Raw genomic sequence first — 23,627 nt, forward strand, 5'->3', positions numbered from 1 at the left:
CGCGCCGCGCGGGGATGGGGCGCGCCGCGCCACCATCTGTGCAGGTCTGTTTCTGTTTTGCAAAACTATGCACGAGCCAAAATCAATTTTAACACAAAACTTGACCCGCAAACACTTATAACGCCTATCATACATCATTGGAAAGGTATTTTGACGAGGAATGCAACTAAACACATATCATCAATCAAACTTGCACTTAAAACAACCAAAAACCGCAATTAATGTTCCATAATCAATGCATACAAGTCAAAATTGCAATTTAATGATTTGGCAACCAATTTACATGAACGATATGCCGTTTCGAAGGTAATTAAGCATACAACACAACCTAACACTTACAAGTAACATTAACAAGCATTTAATGCATCAAAAATTCAATTTACTTCTATCAAACCCTAACCCAAAATCACAAATTCAACAATCTTGCATATGAAACTAATCCATGTCAACCTACATACCAATTTGAAGCTAGTGATGTTAGGAACACAATTAAAACGTGAACTTTCATCATTCAACAACATATGAACACCTAAAACTCAAGATTAAGCAAGCATTCTTTCAATATGAACTAGTTACACCAAAATAGCAAGAACAAGCATACAAAGCACATAATCAAACTAGACTTGAGCCATAGACACTAATTAACAACTTTATAACTCAAAAATCTCAAGAACACATAAAATTAGTGATTTTAGAAAGTTACCCAAATGAGATGAAGTTGGTATCAAATTGAAGAGGATGAAGAGAGGATTCCAAATATATAATTTGTTTTGATGTTTGATTGCTTGAATGGCAATAGATGATGAATTTAGTGAATGGGTGTTTTGAGTTCAAAAATGGTGGAGAGAAAAGAAAGAAGAAAGTGGGAGGTGAAATGAGTGGATAAGAGGAGGTGTTGACCATTTGACCTAGTCAAATGTTTGGCACCTTGGCGAAACTAGTCCCTCAAGTTTGTTGTCGGGTGCGGGAATTAACCAAACGAAATATTTTAAAACGTTAGAGTAAACGAGTGATGTTATAATTAAATAACGAGAATATCATGAACGTTCGTCAACGGAGTCGACGAATTTAAATACGAAAGATATTATTATAAAAAAAGACGGTGTTAAAATAAATTTAACGGAAAAACGCGGGATGTTACATTATCCACACCTCAAAAGAAATTTCGTCCCGAAATTTAGTTGGAAGTAGTAGTCGATATCTCTTACTCGAGACTTTACGTTGTTCATGATATGAATAAGTGTAGGTACGTCCTTGAGTGTTCTCATGAATTTGGATAGTCAGGGTTTTACGTTGTATTAAGGTTTGGTTTTACGATCCCCGGTTTCAACTGGTTTTCCTATGAAGAGAAGTTTGTCATCGATAGTTGGTGTATATAGCAGGATTGCACGTTCCTGTTCTGCAGGACACGTTTCTAAGTTTGTTACACGAAATGTAGGGTAAACGGAAACTTAATTGAGTCGGAAGTTCTAAACGATAGGAAGCGGTTCCAATACGCCCCAAGGTTTCAAAAGGGTTAACATGTCGCGGGTTTAACTTTCCCTGATTCCCGAAACGGATTACACCCTTCCAAGGTGCAGGTTCTCAATATTACGTGGTTACACACTGGAATTTGTGAGGTTTTCATCTAAGTTTGGTATAACTCTTCTGGCGACTACGGGTCATCTCTAGCCCTTCTCGGACTTGAACGATCTCAATTGTTGTTTCTTGATGGGGTTTGGATTCGGTGATTTGCTTGCCACATGCTTTGGTTAAATGAACAGGGGTATGACATTTGCGGTCATATAGGGTTTCGGAGGTGCGGCGTTAATATACGAGTGATAGCTGTCGTTGTAAGAGGAACTACTAAAGGTGACAATACCAGTCTGTAACATGTCTTTCCAAGATTGAATCGTACGTTCGCTCAGTTCGTCGGTTGTGGGAGATACGCGGTACATGTGTCTAAGCGAGTTCCCAAGGTTTCTTGTAACACTAGAAGTGAAACGAGTATTTCGATACAGGATAAATGACGAAGATACACCGTACTGGAATAGAATCTCTTAAGATATGTTTGAACAAGTCAGTTAGGGTTCGAAATATGTTCGTTAGGACTATTCACCCTCGTGGCGAATACTAATGTAATATGAGGAATTTCCCTATCCATGGAGAAATGTTACAAGGAGTTTCTCTAAACGGAAATGCGAGCGATAAAGATAGGAGTGAAATGAGGACTTAGAATAGGATGAGCTTGCATCTCGAGGTTGCCATAACGTGCCTCTAGTTGTCAAAAGTTGAAGTCTGAAAGAGAAACGAGATAGTACACGTAGTTGTATAGTTCGGGGTTGAATAATAGTTGGCCGATTATCAGAAACACAAGGGCGTTAAGTCAAAGAAGAGTGAAGTATCGTTGGATTGTGTGTTATCTTAATTTCCAGTAATATCAGACGGTAACGGTGAAATAACAGAGGTATGTAGTGTGGTACGTGATGACGAGAATACTGATCGGATCCACAATTTAGTATTTGAATTCTTCGTGCAAAATAACGAATTTCCGTTCCGTTGATTTCGAGTCGAGGGAGTATGCCTTTCGGCGTCCAACTAGAAATATTTCCATATTTGAGTCCCATCTGGTGTTGTACGAATTTAGCTAGAAATGTTGGTGTGAAGAATCACGCTCAAGGTTCGAACACGGAGAGGTTTAAAGTTTTCCCTTAGTGAGTTAACGAGTTTAAAAGTCGGGTAACACGAGAAAAGTCAGAAATGAATCTTTGGTAATAACAGACGAGATCTAAGATTTTTTTTTTTTTTTTTTTACGAATACAAGTCCGAGTTGGTAGAGTTTCCTGATTACATGTGGCTTGATTTCGAGATTGATTGTAATGCCTTGACCATTAACATCATGGTCTAGAAAATTGGACTTCGTTCAACAGAAATTCTCACTCGGAGAATTTGGTATAGAGTTGCTCTTTTCTCAAAAGTTCGAGCTTAAGATGGTGATGTTGTTCGTTTTCCTTCTTTACTTGAATAGGTTAAGATGTCATCTATAAATACGATAACAGATTAGTCTAGATAAGTTGCATACGTGGTTTAGGAGGTTCACGAATACGGACGGAGTCCTAAATAAATCAAACGGTACTAAGAGAGATTTACAACTAACGTCGCGAGTTCAGAAAATGGCTTAGGAGACATCGTCTCACTTAACCCCCAATTGATGATAACCGGAACGGAGGTCGATTTGGAACATACGAGATTCGTGCAAATAATCATGATGTCATGGATGCGAGGGAGAGGGTATCGGTTTCTAACCGAAAATTTCTTAGTTCACAATAATCTATACATAAATGTAGGGCAACAATTTCTCCTTAATGAATAGGTTTTGAGTTCCTTAGTTCTATTGGTGTCGAGTTCAATTTCTTAACGTATATCCTCCGATAATATTTATAGGCATACAATATTTTTCTGTTGGTCGCTTAAATCGCCTAAATAGTATCTAGGGAGAAAAAAAAAATGGAAGGTAATGAGTACAAGCCAAAGTCTTGGTTGTAAAACGTCTAGCGGTAATCGAATCGAACAAGTATGAAATATACGGTTTGTTGTGAAGAAACGTACCCGTTACTAGTCCATTGTCGTTCCGGGCATCCTTGGTGTCGATGTCGAAGGTTCAACGGCGTGCGTTGGGGTTGATTTTCTTATTTGGGCACACATTCCTAAAATGACCCAGTTGGCCACATTCGAAGCAAGCACCCGTTCTGTGTGCGTTGGGCATCTTTCGAGCGACGGGTCCTTGGCGCCGGTGGCGAAACCTGCCACATCCTTCAAAGTGATGCTTGTGGCATTCGTTACAAAAAGGTAGTTTTCCGGTATAGCCTTTCTTGTCGTTGGAGGCGAAAGGCTTCTTGGAGAGGTTGTTGTGGTTGTGGTTGCTTGATTGAGAGGTTTCCCATGTTCTTTTATTGCCGCTAGATTGGTTCTCGACCATTGGTGCCGGCGTTTCCATTTCATTCGCCGTGTCTAAAGTATGGCGGGCCATTGTTAAAGCCTCTTGTAGGTTAGTGGGTTGGGATGCCATTACCCCGTGTTGAATGCTCTTAGGGAGGCTATCCATGTAAAGTTCGACTCTTAGGGATTCGGGAGTCATGAGATTTGGACACATTGAGACTAGTTCGGTAAACCGTTGATTATAAGCTCCGAGGTCATTCCCGACCGTTCTTAAATTCCTTAGCCCTTGCTCGAGCCTTCGAGTCTCATCGCGCGGGAAGTATTCGGTGATCATTCTTTCTCTTAATTCGGTCCAAGAGAGTGTAAGGGCTTCATCGATACCCACTGATTGTACATACGTGTTCCACCATGAGAGAGCGATACCGGTAAGAGTGAGGGTGGAAAACTTGACCTTATCTTGGTCCTGACAACCGCTTATGCTAAAAACGGATTCTGTTTGTTCAAACCATCGGGTGAGAGTAACCGGTCCCCCGGTTCCATCGAAAGTGGGAGGATTGTACTTCATGAAGTTCTTGTAGGAGCAACCTTCGTTTGAATTACCGGTTCCATGATTGTTGTTGTTAGAAAAGTGATCGGCCACGGCCGTACCCACGGCGGTGGTTATCATTCGTTGAAGAGCTTGTTCTAGGGTTTCGAGAGGAGTATTGTGTTGACCTTGGTGAGCCATTGTTCCTTCATGACACAAGAATATCGTTGGTTAGTATTTTCAACAATACCAACCGGAGTATGGAATAAGGATAGAGAGGAAATTTTTCCTTGACTCGCCTTAAATTCTTTACGTCATAATGTCGGAACGTCCATGTGAATCACCGTAATATAATCCCGGAAATTATATTACCCTGATTTACATGTGCATTTAACATTACTTTATAAAGTCAAGGTGGCGCGTCAACAAAATTTATCAACGTAAGATCAAGATCGAATACGAGTTAGATATGATAGAAAAGTTCGAGTATAAATGCACAAATAGTCAAGTAATTCCTACTTCAGTCTATATGCCGGTTGTAGTCTAGATTCACCTATGTACCCTATGACTCGGGATGGACACAAATGAACTCTAAATCCCTACAACCAAGGCTCTGATACCACTTGTAGCGACCCCGACAAATCGTCAAGTGACGGCGTCGGCTACGTGGGTCCCATTACCTGATTATAAGTCTTTAAGATAACGTTTGACCAAAATATGTCGCCTTCATTTCAAAATAAAGATTGTTTCAAAGTTTACAAAAATTGTTCAACCAAAAGTTAAGTTACAACGTTATAAGTACGATTGAAATCTAGGCGACACGGTTTAAAGTAAAGTCAAAAGACGCTCCATGAAATGCATGTATACTTGACATCGGATGCAAGTATCAAATAGTAAGCGGAAGCATGTTTCACATATCATGCAAGACCTGAGAAAAACATAGAAATCTGTCAACGAAAACGTTGGTGAAATCATAGGTTTAAGTAAGTGAGTACAAGTGAACCACAAGATTTGCATCAATGAAATAATAGTAATACATTCCAAAAGTTTGTTTCACGAGCACCCAATTATCAAAGCTTAACATTCCATCCATTGTATACCCCATCCATAGTGCTAGAACAAACACTGATTCTCGAAAATATATTTCATCCGTAGACGGTAGCGAACCGTCAAAGATGAGGGTTGTCAACCCATATGGCCATATAACATAAGTTCTCGCTTACACCCGGCAAGTGTAACTAATGATAATCGAATTGAGGATTTTTGTTCTAAACTCGTATGTAGAATGTTTGTTTTCCCGTTCTTGTGTTCACTTAGTTCAAAAGAATCGTTTATGTTTTCTCATCCCAAATATAAGTTCAAAAAGAGTAAAAGTGGGACTATGATCTCACCTTTGATTGCAAGAGTGAAATAGTACTTCAACAAGTAAACGTGCAAGGAACAATGCTAGTCTCGACCTAAACAATTAGGTTGTATCAATAACGATAGTCACGAAGGGTCAAGGATGTTCAATTAGTCCTATGGCTCAATACGACTCGATTAATATAGCATGTGAAGCAAATTGTCAAGTTTCATGCAAGATACAAGTATAAAAGCATGTTAGGAAGATTGCATAATTAATTGGTTAAGTTTGACAAAAAGTCAAACTTGGTCGGGTCAAAGTCAACGAAAAAGTCAACATGTTCGGGTCGGGTCCCGGACTATTTTTCTATGCTAATTATTCATATACAAGTATATTAGAACAAGTTTCATGTGAATCGGAGGTCCGTAGGTCATCAAACATTTCACGTGAAATGGGACGAGGAGGTCAGAATCTGACCAGGTACATCTGCGCGCCGCGCGGGGATGGGGCGCGCCGCGCCACCATCTGTGCAGGTCTGTTTCTGTTTTGCAAAACTATGCACGAGCCAAAATCAATTTTAACACAAAACTTGACCCGCAAACACTTATAACGCCTATCATACATCATTGGAAAGGTATTTTGACGAGGAATGCAACTAAACACATATCATCAATCAAACTTGCACTTAAAACAACCAAAAACCGCAATTAATGTTCCATAATCAATGCATACAAGTCAAAATTGCAATTTAATGATTTGGCAACCAATTTACATGAACGATATGCCGTTTCGAAGGTAATTAAGCATACAACACAACCTAACACTTACAAGTAACATTAACAAGCATTTAATGCATCAAAAATTCAATTTACTTCTATCAAACCCTAACCCAAAATCACAAATTCAACAATCTTGCATATGAAACTAATCCATGTCAACCTACATACCAATTTGAAGCTAGTGATGTTAGGAACACAATTAAAACGTGAACTTTCATCATTCAACAACATATGAACACCTAAAACTCAAGATTAAGCAAGCATTCTTTCAATATGAACTAGTTACACCAAAATAGCAAGAACAAGCATACAAAGCACATAATCAAACTAGACTTGAGCCATAGACACTAATTAACAACTTTATAACTCAAAAATCTCAAGAACACATAAAATTAGTGATTTTAGAAAGTTACCCAAATGAGATGAAGTTGGTATCAAATTGAAGAGGATGAAGAGAGGATTCCAAATATATAATTTGTTTTGATGTTTGATTGCTTGAATGGCAATAGATGATGAATTTAGTGAATGGGTGTTTTGAGTTCAAAAATGGTGGAGAGAAAAGAAAGAAGAAAGTGGGAGGTGAAATGAGTGGATAAGAGGAGGTGTTGACCATTTGACCTAGTCAAATGTTTGGCACCTTGGCGAAACTAGTCCCTCAAGTTTGTTGTCGGGTGCGGGAATTAACCAAACGAAATATTTTAAAACGTTAGAGTAAACGAGTGATGTTATAATTAAATAACGAGAATATCATGAACGTTCGTCAACGGAGTCGACGAATTTAAATACGAAAGATATTATTATAAAAAAAAAAGACGGTGTTAAAATAAATTTAACGGAAAAACGCGGGATGTTACACTAATTTACATACTTTTAAACCTTTTGGGACGATTTACTGACTTAGTAATATTTGACTTAGGTTGAGGACTTTCCGGACCTACATACTTTCTTACTTCCCGACTCAACTTTACTATTACCTTACACTGTGAGTTATAGCATCCCTTTTTACTTTAACTATTTTGAGAACTGAGAATACATGCGCATTTTACATTTTACATACTAGGCACGAGTACTTAAACTTTATATATGTGTGGGTTATACAACGACATAAACATTTCCTTTAGCTCGGTAACGTTTAGTCATTGGTTTTTGAACCGGTGAACGTGAATCTTAGATATGAATCCATAGGGTTTGACATCCCCGCTCGGGCTAGTAGCACTAGCATTTAACGGGTGTTTAATACTTCGTAAACATACGCACTCGCCAAGTGTACTTTCAGGGGTTATAAACGTTAAGTTAGTTACCAAGTGGCCACGGTTAAACATATACTTTATCATACTGTTTTGAAACGCTCTTTGTAGCACTAAAATCTCGTGGCCTACCTTACGTTACTATTATACTTAAACTATAGCTCACCAACCTTTGTGTTGACGTTTTTAAGCATGTTTTTCTCAGGTGCTTAAGGTTAGCCGCTTCCGCTGTTGTACTAATCTTGCTGTAGACACCCGCTGCTTTAGAGATGTCACCGCATGAACGTTTATCTTGCATTCATAAACATTATTACTTTTGAAACTATGATTTGTAACGACCATTGGGGTCACGTACAATTATTAATTGCTTCTATTCATAGAAGCATACTTTTGATGTAAAACATTCGACGTTAGTTATGACGTCACCTTTTATCATGAATGCAAATGTACTTTGAAATAGCATATAGTGTTTGACCTTGTAATGATCCTGTTTTTGATGATTGGTACACGATGGTTTTGTACGGGGCATCACAAGATCCCTATCGAGAATCTCCAAGCCACAAAGAAAAAATGCTAAAAAAGAAGGATAACCATCCGGGATCTCTAGATCCCGATCCGGGAAGTGGTCAATTACGATATTTTTGCTTTAAAACATGATTTCATTATCTTTTAGATTATAAGTTGTTCTTGGCCATTTTGGAGCAATAGAAGGGCAATTTTGGTGATTCAAAAGCCAAAGTTCATCAAATCCAAAGGAGTTATCATCTAGGATCAAGGATTGGTCAATTAAACATCAATGGTACTTTATTCTTCATTAATTTTTGTGAAATCATTATGAATTATATTGTGTTTATGAGTTTGGTTGTTCTTTCATTGGCTATGGTTGGCTAAATCTCCTAGTGTTTGCTTGGATGTGAAACATATGATTGTTGGATTGCTTTATTTTATGGATTCAATTATTTGATTGATTATTGTGTTATTAAGTTTGATCAAAGAACCACTATTGTACATGTTTCTTACTTTAATTAAATTATACAATTTGTTGACTAGTTATTGTTAGATAATTAGTGATAAACAACTTGTACTTCAACACTTAGGTGATCTAGACAATTGCATGTGAGTGTAATTGGTGATTGAATGATAAATTGAACATCTTAATTGTGATAATTACATTGAGTGATCTTTGTAGTTAGGATTTTAAGTGATTTTAATCCAGGTTGAATCTTAATAGCTTAATTATAAAATAAATTAATCTCTTGTGGGAAATTTATGCGAGTTTATTGAATTCGAGTGATTAATACTTTATGAGAAGTATAATACTATATTTTTAGATAATTAATCGAGTTAAATTGTTAAAAAGCAATCCACGTCATTTGTGAACCATCTGAGTGAGCACTGTTTCGTCTATTAATTGTTTATAGTTTATTTCTTTTCGTAATTTAGTTTAATTAAAACCCCAAATTTACAACTTAATCTTTAGAATAATTATTAGTCAATTAAATTCTAGAAAAACTTCTTTCTGAGGAACAAATCTGTATTTGATAAATCTTTAATGCATTGATCAGTATAGTGTGATGACCCAAACCCGTTATCATAACAAGACATAATTTTATTTTTTTAAAGGTAGAGACATCAACAACAAAGACCAACATAATGTTTTTACACCAAATGCACTCATAACGATTGAACCATATTCAAACGGTTTTAAATACATTAACCACACTTGTTTTAACTATCAAAATGGGCATAATAACCCGTGGGACTCCAACGACCCATTTAATACAACCACATAATAATTTCGACCTAAAAGAGTTTAACTTCTAAAAAAAGCGAGCATGGTGTTTGGGATTAAACTACCCAAACCTAGGTCGAAATCCAAAAGAGATCTTCCAACAATCAACAAGAGGGAGTTCTCTAATCCCCGAGCTTACCCTTGCCTTTATCCGCGCCCAAATCTAAAAAGATAAAAAACGAGAGGGTAAACAAAATGCTTAGTGAATGCAACAATCATACATCTACATATACAATCTACTTATTTGCAAACACTTACACAATTACCATATAAAAGCTAGCAATCCAAGTAGCATACTATAACAATGTATAATTCTAAGCAAACACAAGTACAAACATGGTTCCACATTAACCAAACCGATCTTTAACGCATTCATTAAACAGCACGCACATTATGGTCGACCATAAAACACCGGGGAAGGTAAATGCTACTACCATTAGTGTCCATACAATGTACAGGATGAAATACTAACCCCCATGGGTCGTATCGAACACAACAACTTTAAACCCACCCGTCACGTTCAATGTGGTATCGAACGCGCGAACTTAAGTGAATCCAACATACAGGGATAAACTATACACATATTTCACGCCACAACACGATGTGGTATCGAACGCACGAATTTGAGTGAATCCAACATACACGGATAACACTATACCCACATCGTATCCCACACAAATAAATAAATGATATACATACATGTATAATCATTCCACTCACCTTAATGCTTAAGTGAACACTAGCACAAAATCCTGCAATCTTCAATGCAATGTACCTATTATATTTATCACAACAATCAACACACAACACAAGTTAGACTATTTACGTACCCATAACCCCTAGATCAATTACGACCCTTTAGTGCAAATGTGACCCATTTGCACTACTAACACCCACTCTAGGCCAAGACCACCCCTAATCACTAATTACTAGTGATTATGGTCTTAATATATGAACTAACACAATAATTTAGTAATTATATACTCATCTTTGAAGCTTTGGTCTCACCACACCCAATTGACCCATTTCAAAGTCAACACTCACATTTTGGGTCAAATATGAACCCAAACAACACCCATACACTAACACATCAGTGTGCTAGTGATTTAGTACCATTTCAATACTTACCAACCCAAATCACAACATCAAACCCTAGATCAAAGCATCTTAGGGTCTACATACACAAACCCTACCCAAATTGCCTAAGTTTTACAAGAAATGGGGCTTACACCCAACTCTAAGCTAAAACCCTAGCCATAACTCAAATTAAACAATATAACATGGATTTAGAACTTACCACCAAAACATAGCTAGAAAGTGGATTCAACAATATCCTAACTCCAAACGATGAGATATAGCTTATTCTTCCTTATTTCAAGCTTTCTCTCTCTAGGGTTTGGCTCTCTCTCTCAAAGTGGGAGTGTTTGAGTAAATGGAAATGAGATTTAGATATGGGTGGGACCAGATTTAAGGCTTTAAAACTCAGCACCCTAGTGAAAAGACCATTATGCCCCTTTTTAAAATAATCAAATAAACAAGTCCTCCCAGCCCGCATATGCGCCGCATATATCAAATATATGCACCGCATATTGTCTTAAATAGTATATGCGTAGCATATTATTGGCTTATGAGCCACATATTTTCTCCTGTTAACAAGTGGCTCAAAATTACACTACATATGCACCTCATTTGGGGTTTATATGCGCCGCATTATGTCATTTTACCACTTTTCCCTTGTTATGCCATCTTGGTTCACTTTTATGTCAACCTTGGTTAATTTACACTCTTATTGATCATAAATTTACCTTGCAAACTCAAATGATGTCCAAAAGCCTGAGGCGACGTCCAAAATAACATGTATCTGAAACAGGGTGTTACAACTCTCCCTCACTTGAACCGAATCGCGTCCTCGTGATCCAAGCCGCATAACAAGCGGAAGATACACCAACACGAGCTCTTCGGGTTCCAAAGTAAACTCTGAACTCTTTCGATGTTGCCATTGTACTTTATAAGTTTTCACTTCTTTATTACGCAACATCTTGACCTTTTCATCAAGGATTGCCACTGGTTCCTTGGCGTACTCTAATTTGTTATTTAGAGTGATTTCATCCAATGGCACCCACATCGAGTCATCCGTAAGACACATACTGAGATGGGAAACATGCAATGTGTTATGAATTCCCACAAGTTCTTCAAGTAACTCTAATCTATAAGAAACTTCACCAACACGAGCAAAGATTTTGAATGACCCAATAAACCGAGAGCTAATTTTCCTCTTTTTCGAAATCGTATAATACCCTTCCATGGCGAAACATTGAGCATCACCATGTTACCTTCTTGAAACTCAATTTGCTGCCTTCGCTTATCCGCATCAGACTTTTGTCTATCTTGTGCCACTTTAAGTCGGGCCTGAATCATTTAAATCTTACTATTCGTCTATAGTACTAAGTCGGTACTCCCGAATTCTTTTTGACCAACTAAACCCCAACAAATTGGGGTTCGGTACCTTCGCCCATAAAGCATCTCATATGGTGGCATCTTGATACTAGTGTGATAACTATTGTTGTACGAGAATTCCACCAAAGGTAAGTGCTCATCCCAACTACTACCAAAATCAATAACGCATGCCCGTAACATATCCTCCAACGTTTGATTCGTACGCTCGATTTAACAATCCATTTGAGGATGATATGTCGTGCTCATTTTCATTTTGTGCCCATATCTTCATGAAATTTATTCCAAAATCGATTTGTAAAATGATTGTTCTTAGTAATTGAATTTATGTTAGAAAGCTTGTTCTTACTAATTTCGTGTTTGTTTCAAGGTAACAACTCGTGATTTTCAGTTCCAAATTGATAGATTTGTGTGGTTGTTAAGTTTTGTCAAAATTGGATTTTGAGTTAAATCTAGCCAAATTGGTGTTGTTGATGCTTAAAACTAGAGGGTTTAAGTCCCTAAATGTTTTCCTAACATGTTGTGTGTGGATTTTGGGTCAAAAACTTGTCTGGAAACGAGATTGAGTTATTTTGGTTCGAAAACCCGACAGTTCTGCTGCTGTTGCTCAATGAACACAACCGTACGGTTGCAGCGTGTAACTGCACGAGTACATCATGCAGCCTTATGGGTGCATGTGCGACCGTACGAATGCAGTGGTGTTGGTGCAACCGGGCAGAAAGTGTGAAACTGTACGGATGGACTTGTAACCGTACAGATGCATGTACAACCGTACGGGTGAAGATTAGAATTGCAGTGTTGTTTAATTTGGCTGTTTCTAGCCGTTATGCTGCCTGCATGACTTATGATAATCAGGATGTAAATTCTGAAAATGCATAAGTGTTGAGTAGACTTATTAGCTGTCACGACCCAACTTTTTCCTGTATCTTTTACCGTTTATTATTTAACGACCGTTAATTGTTATTCGTGCCACGTCATTTCTATGACCTATATTATAATTTTAGTAATAGTATATTAATTATTATGTGTTAAGTGAATATTTGTATTCATATTTTAAATTGTACATTTCTACGTGTCGTGGATTTCTATCCGGCGAATCTTTTCGGTTTTCAAACCAACGGTCAAACTTTTGGGATTTTTAAATATAAATTATTTTAAATATGATATTTTGATGTCATATGAATATATATAGTGTTTATATATTTTATTCATCATGTATTTGTTATCTTTCCGAATAATCAATTGCGTAATAGCGTTTTCGTGTTTCGGGCTTCGATCGGGCGTTCAGGCCACAAGTAATCTACCAAATCACAAAAGTGGGCCAATGGGGCCCACCCCATGAAAATTTTGGCCGAACCCCTTAGAGGGGGGGGGGGGAAGCCTTGCCTTTGTTTTTCCATTTTGCATTTTCATTCCATTTTCATCTAAACCTAATTTCTATTTTCTCTCAAACCCTCTCCCTCTCCCCCTTGTTCTTGGCCATCGCCAACCATACACCATCATCATCATCATCTTCATCAAAAATAATACTTGGATCAAGCAATTGTTTACACAATCGGATTCTACTCTTCGTTCTCTACGCGTCTATACTCTTTGATTCTCGATTAGGGTATAAACCCTAACCCTAACTTTTTGATTTTTCTTTAATTTTTCTGTTTTTAATGTTTAATATGATAGTATAGTGCTTGTATGTTGTTGGATTATTGATTGTATGTATAGAATCACTCGTTACTACATGATTTCGGTTTGATTGATTTCGGACAGAGGAGTATTTGATCATTTCTGTAAACTAAACTGATGATTTTGTTAAATTAAAGTGTCTAGATGTGTTACTCTCATCAAGACATTGATTTTAGACTCCGGATTCATGTTATTTCGATTCCCGGAGCTTAAGTTATGATTAAAATAGTGTTTTCATGAAATCAAAATATAAAAATGAATGTGTTCAGGTTTGGTCCAACTTTGTGACCATTTTTGGAGTCTTTAGGGTGTACTAGTGTGTTAGGATTGATGATTGAATTAACTTTTATGTTCGGGTCATCGAAATTCGAGCCACGGATCACCCGTTATGACTAAAACTTGTTTTTGAACGGATTAAAGCTCCAAGTTGATATATGGCTGTTGGTCACGACTTAGGGGCTGTTCTTGGAGTGTTCTTGAGTGTACTAATTTGTCGGGTGGTTTGGTTAGGCGAGGATATATATAAGACTCACCGAAAACCGACAACCGGGACTCAAGTTATGACCAATGAACTTTTAATTAAAACTTATGGTTATAAAATAAAACTTATGATATAAATAATGATTTTCATTATATTAAATTACTTATGATATAAAAGTAATTATTTTAAATTAAGACTTATGATATATATATTTATTATATCATTTATTAATTACATTTTGATTAATTAGACATTTAATTAAACTTATGATTAATAATACTTTTATTATTAATGGAAAATACTTATGATAAGTATTAAACTTATGTATTGAGATTATTATAATAAGACTTATAATAAGGATTAATTAATTACTTAATTATTATAAGGCTTAGTTAATATTTAATTATAATTTAATTATTAAATACTTATTGTTTAATAATTATAATTAAATACTTATGATAAGATTAATAATTCATTATTAATTAATAATACTTATGATATGATTAAAAATTTATTATTAAATAATAATACTTATATTATGATTAATATTTAATTAATTAATTAAATACTTATGTTATATTAATTATATCATTTAAACTTATGTTAACTTTAATAATTCAATTTAATTTAATTAAACTTATGACTTTAAATAACATTATAACTTAAATAACATTATAACTTATATATGACTTTAAATAACATTATAACTTATATTATTATTATAACTTATACTTTAAAAATTAATTTTGACTATGTTTGACCAAGGTTGACTTTTGAGTTGACTTTCAGTTGACTTTGACTTTCAGTTGACTTTTGTTGACTTTCTAATTAAGGAAACTTTCCTAAGTTAGAAACTTTTCAAAAATAGAAACTTTCCTAAAAAAGAAACTTTCCAAAAATAGAAACTTTCCTAAAATAGAAACTTTCCAAAAATGGAAACCTGCCAAAAATAGAAATTTCTAAAAATAGAAAGTACGTGTCCGTACGCTGTTCTGATCAAACCGAAGCATACTGAGTATTGTTCTATGCTTACTTGCAACAAGTACTATAGCTATCATACTAAGACTTGACCTAAGTTAGTTATTTATATCGACATGCTTTATTTATAGGTCGGCATTGTGATCATTCTTGATCACTTTACTTCGTTTGTTGTTCGCTTTTTGTGTGGTTACTTCATTTGCTTTAAGGTGAGTTATATTCCCTTTTTTATACTATTAAATTATTTTTGAGATGTGATTGCATGCATTTTGTTTTACGTTTAGACACAAGTGGCAATTAAGTTTAAATTATTCATTATGAGTTGAACGAAAATATTCCCTAGTCTGGTAACTGTAATCACTGGTTTCTACTGGTGAACGCGAATCCTATGGATAGATCTATCGAGCTTGACAGCCCCATTTTAAGCTAGTCGCGGTAGCAATTTATATGTAAGACCCTAAACCCAAGTGTACAGGGTGCATAAAAGTCGATAAATCAAACTGAGTTGAACAAAAGCTGACAGACTGTGTTTGAGCTTGTACGCGCCGCGTACAAGCAGTGGTGCGTGTCACGCACTATACCTGGCGACAGCTTCCTGCCTTTTTAATTAAAGTTAAATGAGGGACATATTGGTCTTTTCACTTGGAGGTCGGTTTTAGGCCACAAAATGGCAGATTGGTGGACTCTTTCAAGTCCACAATCTTATCTTCACTCTCTCATCTTCAACCTCCAACCCTAGAGTGAGAAAGAGCTTAGAGTGAGAATGCTTGATTTGGAGGAGAAGGAGTTGGATTCTCACCAAAGCTCGGGTATTAAAGTTGTTCATCTCATTCATGGCTACATTATGGTAGTATTGGTAAGTTCTAACTCCGAGTTTTCATAGTTTGATTTAGTGTTCATAATTGGAGTTTTGATTTGAGTGTTCTTGAGTAAACCCACTAGTTGAAAATTGGGTGATTGAGCTAGTAAATGGTGTCGATAACCATTGTTGGTGAGTTTTGGGTTGGATGATGAAATTGATTAGTTGATAATCATGATCGGGTGTTAATATCACTAGTTAACTTAGGTTATAAGTGATTAATTGTGTAAGCTTGCTAATGGGTGTTTTGACTTGAGATTAGGTCAAAATGGGTTTTGTGTAAATTGATGCAAGTAATGTATTTTGATGATGAAACCTAGATTAAAATGAGTTGTTGGAACATAATCACTAGTCGATTGTGATTATGGGGGTTTTCAGGTGAGATTTGACTTAGTCAAAGTGGGAGTAAGTGCTACTGGGTCGAAATTGCACTTATGGTGTTTTGGGCATAAGCTAGAGTGTTTAGCTTACTTGTTTGTGAATTACTTAGGTGATTTGCATTTGGACGTTTAGGAGCTCAAGCGGGATTACTTTTCAAGTAACCGAGGTGAGTAGAATATTTATACGTTTATGTATATAATTTGGTTGCTTGTGTGTGGCGTGGTAAGTGATATCCGTTAGGATTCACTTTTCGGGGACCATAATTGGGCTGGAAAATATATTGAGTGATATCCGTATGGATAGCTCTTCGTTGGCTATATTTGGTTTGCGTTATGTGGTGAGTGATATCCGGAAGGAATGACTCTTTGTCGACCATGATTGGAGGCGAAGCATGTGATGAGCGATTAATGTTTGACCTATCGCTCTTCGTTGGTCACATGTGTGTGTTTGGTTATGTAGCGATTGATTAATGGATGTCCTATTACTCTTCGTCGGCTACATGTGTGCGTTTAGTTATGTGACGGGTGATTAATACTCGACCTATCACTTTTCGTCGATCATATGTGTATGTTTGGTTATGTGGCGAGTGATTAATGTTTGACCTATCGCTCTTCGTCGGCCACATATATGTGTTGGGGTAAGTGGTGAGTGTTATCCATTTAGGGATCCGCTCTTCGTTGGCCACTTATCGTAGGATGGTAAGCGGTTACGCTTTACGTCGGCCATCCTTGTGATTGAGGTAAGTGTTAACGTTTCGGTTGCACTTTTCGTCGGCCTCATGGTGCGTAGTGGTGAGTGGTTAACGTATTTGACCTACCGCTCTTCGTCGGCCACGTACGCGTTGTGATGGGTGGTGAGTGGTTAACGAATTTGACCTACCACTCTTCGTCGGCCACCATCGAGTCGAATGTCGGCCTTGTGTATATTGGTGTGTGTAAGTTTCACTAGCATTGTACGTATTTTGTTGTTTGGGACGTATTATTGTAAAGATCTCTATGCTAATGGTGTTGACTTGTTGTACGTACGATTATTTTGATTTTTACGGTTTGCTAATGATATTGTATTGTTTGTGTAGGTGTATGCAAGTGATTGAATTATGTACGTATGCGTATAAGTATTGCATTCACTAAGCATTAGCTTACCCTCTCGTTGTTTACATTTTTAGGTTCGGAGGCGGACGTGGCAAGGGTATTCTCGGGATTAGATGATTTCCCCTTTTGATGCTTGCTTGGATTACTTTTGGTTTCGACTTAGGATTGGGTAGTTTATCCCCAAACATCATGCTCGTAGTTGTGTTTGGAACTTAAACTCATGTAGTCAAAAACTTGTATTTTGTACGAAAGTCGTAAAACGGCCGATGTGGGCCCAGTGTCGTAAAACTTGTTTTATTATTGAAACGTGTTAGTTTTACATATTATAAAATGTTGTGAAAAGCGTTTAGTCTAAAAGTGTCGGGAAGCAAGAGATCATTAAACGAAAATTGAAAAATCCGGACAGAACCTGTTGGGCCTTGTGCACGCCGCGCACTATAGGGGTTGCGCGCCGCACACCCTATCTGTATAAAAAATATATATATATATATTTCGCATTTTCGGTTGGATAACGGGTTGGGTCGTTACATTATAATCGGAATGTATTAGTACTTCGTATTTATTTGAAGATACACATGTTCAGTGTATATATTGTGTTTGGTAAGGGTATGGAAATGGTTAAGTGGTTACCAGGTGACTCATAGATAATGGAATAATATTTTAATGTTTTCTAACATTTTTAAATCTTGTGGTCTAAAGTTTATTCGTTTATTTAAACCTATAATTTACTCAACATTTTTGTTGATAGTTTACTCGCATGTTTTCACAGGTACTTGATTTGTTTGGGCTTCCACTGTGTTAGAAGTGTCTGCATGCATTTGGGCAGATTTTGTTAAATGTTTTATGAAACATTGAACTTGCATTCTCTTTTGGATTATTAAATTGTGAGTATTTGGTTGACAGTGTTTTATGTCAACTTTGGTTATTTAATATGTTGGGTTTGTTTAAACTACATATTTTGATAAATTTCCTTTTTGAGAAACTTTTTGAATAAAAGAATGCAATGTTGTTTAAAAGTTCGATCAAGCTGTGGGACCAAGTGACGGAGCCGTTAAGGGTACTTGACGGGGTCATCACAGTTGGTATCAGAACTCTGGTTGTAGGGAATTAGGCTGCATTAATGTGGTTAACCCTTGATCTTTAGGGTGCATTAGAGTCTAGTCTACAACCAGGCCTTTCTTGATATAGCATTATTATGCATTTCATTTCGCATGAGGAATAATTATAAGTTATTGCTTATGTTATTTCTATTTTGTATGTGGTTTGTGGTTTTACTGTTTGCAGATGTCGGCCTCGAGCAACAATTCTGTTCCTGCTCCCGTTTCCCCGTCTACCGCCCATCGTCGTGCACAGCAACCTCATCTGAGGGACCCTGTTAACTACAACATGGCTACCATCACTCACATGACTAGGGCATATACGAACGAGACTCGCAATGATGCTCTTAGTGACTGTATGCGTGTCTTGCCGCATACGGAGGTGATGGATGAGATTATAGCTGATATGGATACGTTAGTTAGCTTCAAGCATGGGAATGAGTTCGAGACTCGAAAGCGTAATCGAGAGGTGGACGCTAAGTTCGAGGCTCTTGAGAGCGTGATTCGTGGTCTGAAGACGGAGTTGGAGGAGTTGAAAGGAAAGTTGAGGAAGTATGAGATTCCTGACGAGCCTCATACCGGCCCAGCTTATCACACCCACTCCAAGCAGATGTAATGTGATGTTCATGAGTGATTATTTTATTTCATAGACTATTTGTCCTTTTTATACATTCATTTTTGGGTGATGTACGTCGTTTTGCCGAGGATTTTGTTATGAGATATTTCATTTATGTATGGATGGGTATTTCTTTTATAACATCTGGTTATCATTATCACGTTTATATTGTGGTGTTGTGACTCTTGGCATGTTATATTATGCGTAATATAGTTCATGTATGTTAGGTGCTATGTATGTTGTATGATTTTTATCATAAAGTATGTATGCATGTGGTGGCTATTTCTATAACTATCATGATATTTCTCATAGTGTTCATTGACTATTATTCTAATGGTTAATCTTTCTGTGTTCGATCTATTCCTTTATAACACTGGTATTATTCTTAGTACTAACGGTTGTGTTATTATGTTTTGAAGATGATGCCGCCCCGTGAGTCCAACGAAGCTCGTATGCAACGCCTAATTTCTGAAGGGATTGCAGCTGCTATGGCAGCTAATGCTAATGCCAATGCCAATAATCAGGTGGGATGCACCCACAAGACTTTTATGGCAAGTCGTCTACAAGAATTTAGTGGCACAGAAGGACCCATTGGACTTACTCGTTGGTTTGAGAAATTTGAGTCTATTTTTCGGGTTAGCAGGGTCCGAGATGAGGACAAGGTTAGTTTCGCCAGGTGCACTCTCAAAGACAATGCTTTAACTTGGTGGAATAATTTGGTTAGCAGTTTGGGTAATGATGCTGCTTATGGTTTGTCTTGGAATGTTTTTAAAGAGAGGATGATCACTCGTTATCATCCTAGAGGTGAACTTAAGAAGCTGGAGACTAAGCTTAAGAACTTAAAGATGAAGGGCACCGATTTAGATGCCTATGAGCAAAGGTTCTTTAAACTGACATTGTTGTGTCCAAATGCTTATGCTGATGAGGATCGTAAAATTGAGGCTTATATTGATGGGTTATCTGAGCAGATTGAGCATGGGGTTGAGTCTAGTGAGCCCCAGACTATTGAAGCTACCATGTGTATGGCACATAAGCTTAATGATAAGATTTTGAGAAGAAGTAAGAAAGCTGCGATTGATGCCAGTGAGGAAGTTGTTAAAAAGGCTGATGATGGAGAAAGGAAGTGGGATAATGTGACGACCCGGAAATTTCTGACCAAATTTAAACTTAATCTTTATATGGTTTCGACACGATAAGCAAAGTCTGTAAAGTTGAGTCTCAAAATTTTTGAAATAGTTTACATGAATTCATTTACCCTATGACTAATTCCAACGATTCACGAACAAGTGTTGTATATATATATATATATATATATATATATATATATATATATATATATATATATATATATATATATATATATATATGAGGGTATTGGAAATAATAAAATATAAATGAATAATTAGTATATATATATATATATATACTAATTATTCATTTATATTTTATTTATATATATATATATATATATATATATATATATATATATATATATATATATATATATATATATAAATGAGGGTATTGGAAATAATAAAATATAAATGAATAATTAGTATATATATATATATATATATATATATATATATATATATATATATATATATATATATATATATATATATATATATATATATATAATGAGGGTATTGGAAATAATAAAATATAAATGAATAATTAGAATTAAAATGTAAAATAACAATTAGAATAATTAAGTTAATGTTAATATATATAAATATATATGTTGCTATAAAATATATAAAATATATAAATATTATATATTCAGTATAAGTCATCACATAATATAATATTACATAAATCATAAATGATATCATATTAAATTACAAGTTTGAATATAATTGATATATTAATATTATTACCATTAAATTCATCATTTTTATTATTGTTAATATTAATATTAATATTAATATTTGTATTAGTAATATTATTACTTCTAAAATAAAATATATATAAGATTTGAGTTGTATTATTAATATTATTAATGTTATTATTATCATTAATATTATTATAACTAGTATTATTATTTGTATCATTAATAAGATTATTATTATCAATATTATTAATTAAATTTATTAAAATTTGCATTATTGTTAGTATTAATATTATCATTATTTAATATCTATTATTACTAGCCTTTTTACCAATAATTTTATTATTGCATTATTAATAATATTAACATATTTATACTTGTAATTATCCAAATTTATGAATTATATGCATATAAACAGATATATACATGCAGGTTTATATAAATACATATATATATACAAAATACAATCATATATATATATATATATATATATATATATATATATATATATATATATATATAAATACATATACAGGTATATGGATATATCAATAACTGATATATATAAATGTAAATACAAATAATTACGTATTTCAGTTTCCCATCGTTTTCAATCTGTTGTTGATGTGTTTTTACGTCTCAAAATTTGTACAAATCGAATCTCAATCTAAGATACAACCAAAATCTGTTTGAGGTATTTTTCTGTTTTATTTTTATATTTTTTTTTATTTCCTGATTGAAGAATGATTGGTACTTCCTGTCAGTAAATCTGTAAATGTCGACTTTACAATCAATTAGAATCCAATACAATTGTCAAATCACGTATATAATCACTCTATATAAGTTACATACTGCAATTTATAATTTAAAACCCGGAAACTCAAGAAAAACAAATACGAAACCTCTGTTCTTCATTTTTTTTGCCAAACTTTGAAATAGAGTTTTATTTCAAAATGTATAAATGCGAAGTTGTTAGGAATCCTCCATTAAAACTTCCTGTAAAACCTCAAATCCCAATTCTTTATATCGAGTCTAAATTTTCGAGTCAAAGTTTCAAAATCAAAAAGTCAAACGATGTGTTCATAGTGAAATTCGAAATTATTTTAATGTTTTGAGTTAAATTGATGAACCAGATAGTTCATAAAGAAGATTTGCAACCTTTTTCATTTAGGGATAGTGATCTAAAACGTCCTAAATTTTAAATTTGATCATTGAGTTCATATCATTTTTTTTTCATAACTGCATTTCTTTTTGTAGATTAAATTATTTCTGTTAATTAAATTAACACATAAACAAGCAATCTGGTTCATTTAATTGTTTTTAAAACAAATAAAATTTAGTGTTGTAACCACACTGGTCGATTTGAATTCGAATTAGAGAAGAAGGAGAATACGGGAAACAATTGAACGGGTTTAAATAAATACGGATTATGCATTTAATCAGAAAAACAGAAACGGTGCACTGGTTTAGGGAGTTGTCGGGTGAGCAAGAGGTCTCGGGTTCGATCCTTGTCTGTTACATTTCTTTTTAGAAAAAGCTTGGAAAGGGTATACACTTTTATTTTATTTCTTTCTTTATTATTATTAGTAATTATTTTGATTATTATTATTATTATTACTGTTAATATTATGATTATTATTATAAGTGATATTGTGATAATCATAATTATTATTGTTATTATTATGATTGTTATTATTAATGTTATTAGTAGTATTATAATTATTATTATTATTACCATACTTATAAGTATTATATCCTTATTATCATTAGTAGTATTATCATTTTTATGATTATGATTAATATTATTATGATTATTATAAAGGTAATATAAATTATTATTGTTTTCATAAATATTAGCATTAGTATCTTTTTTAGTACTATTATTATTATTATTATTATTATTATTATTATTATTATTATTATTATTATTATTATTATTATTATTATTAACATAAGTATTATTATAAATATTATCATTATTAGTACTAATATGATTATCATTAATAGTGTTGATATTATTAAAAATTGTTAACAATATTATCATTTTTATTAAAATTATTATTTTACTATCATTAAAACTACCACTATTATTATTATTATTATTATCAATATCATCTATATTATCATTATTAAAATAATTATGAGTACTAAAATTAAAAGTTTTAATAACGTTGTTAAGGTTATAGGTATAAAAATAAAGATTTTTATATACAAAAATATATTTAAATTACATAACTTAATTAATATATCTACGTATATAAATTGAAAATATAAATAAATATTGAAACTTATAAATTATTAATATAACAAATACATCATTAATAATAAATAGAATTATTCGATTACGAATATATGTTTTAATAGATATACAATTGATATAGGGTCGTGAATCGAAGGCCAACCCTGCATTGTTCAGTTTCGTCATATATATTTTTACTACAAAATACAGTATTGTGAGTTTCATTTGCTCCATTTTTAAATGCTTTTGCAATATATATTTTTGGGACTGAGAATACATGCGCTGTTTTATAAATGTTTGACGAAATAGACACAAG

General features: G+C 34.4%; 1 protein-coding gene across 1 annotated transcript; it reads right to left on the minus strand.

Moving 5' to 3' along the window:
* Positions 1 to 10,190: 10,190 nt before the first annotated feature.
* Positions 10,191 to 11,909, minus strand: LOC139859649 (uncharacterized). Its single transcript, XM_071848427.1, has 3 exons — positions 11,548 to 11,909; positions 10,325 to 10,379; positions 10,191 to 10,256 (listed from the first exon to the last, which is right to left on the minus strand). Exons 1-3 carry the CDS (start codon positions 11,907 to 11,909, stop codon positions 10,191 to 10,193), a joined length of 483 nt encoding a protein of 160 aa, XP_071704528.1.
* Positions 11,910 to 23,627: the final 11,718 nt, after the last annotated feature.

This window comes from Rutidosis leptorrhynchoides, chromosome 7 (assembly GCF_046630445.1).
Source record: "Rutidosis leptorrhynchoides isolate AG116_Rl617_1_P2 chromosome 7, CSIRO_AGI_Rlap_v1, whole genome shotgun sequence".
Taxonomy (NCBI): domain Eukaryota; kingdom Viridiplantae; phylum Streptophyta; class Magnoliopsida; order Asterales; family Asteraceae; genus Rutidosis; species Rutidosis leptorrhynchoides.

Excerpts from the sequence above, each read along its gene's own strand:
- LOC139859649 (XM_071848427.1), bottom strand. The coding sequence starts at position 11,909 with ATGGAAGGGTATTATACGATTTCGAAAAAGAGGAAAATTAGCTCTCGG. Across the intron at positions 10,380-11,547 it reads CCCGAAGAGCTCGTGTTGGT|GTACATTGCATTGAAGATTG; the intron begins GTATCTTCCGCT and ends TAAATATAATAG. Across the intron at positions 10,257-10,324 it reads GTGTTCACTTAAGCATTAAG|TGTTATCCGTGTATGTTGGA; the intron begins GTGAGTGGAATG and ends ATGTGGGTATAG.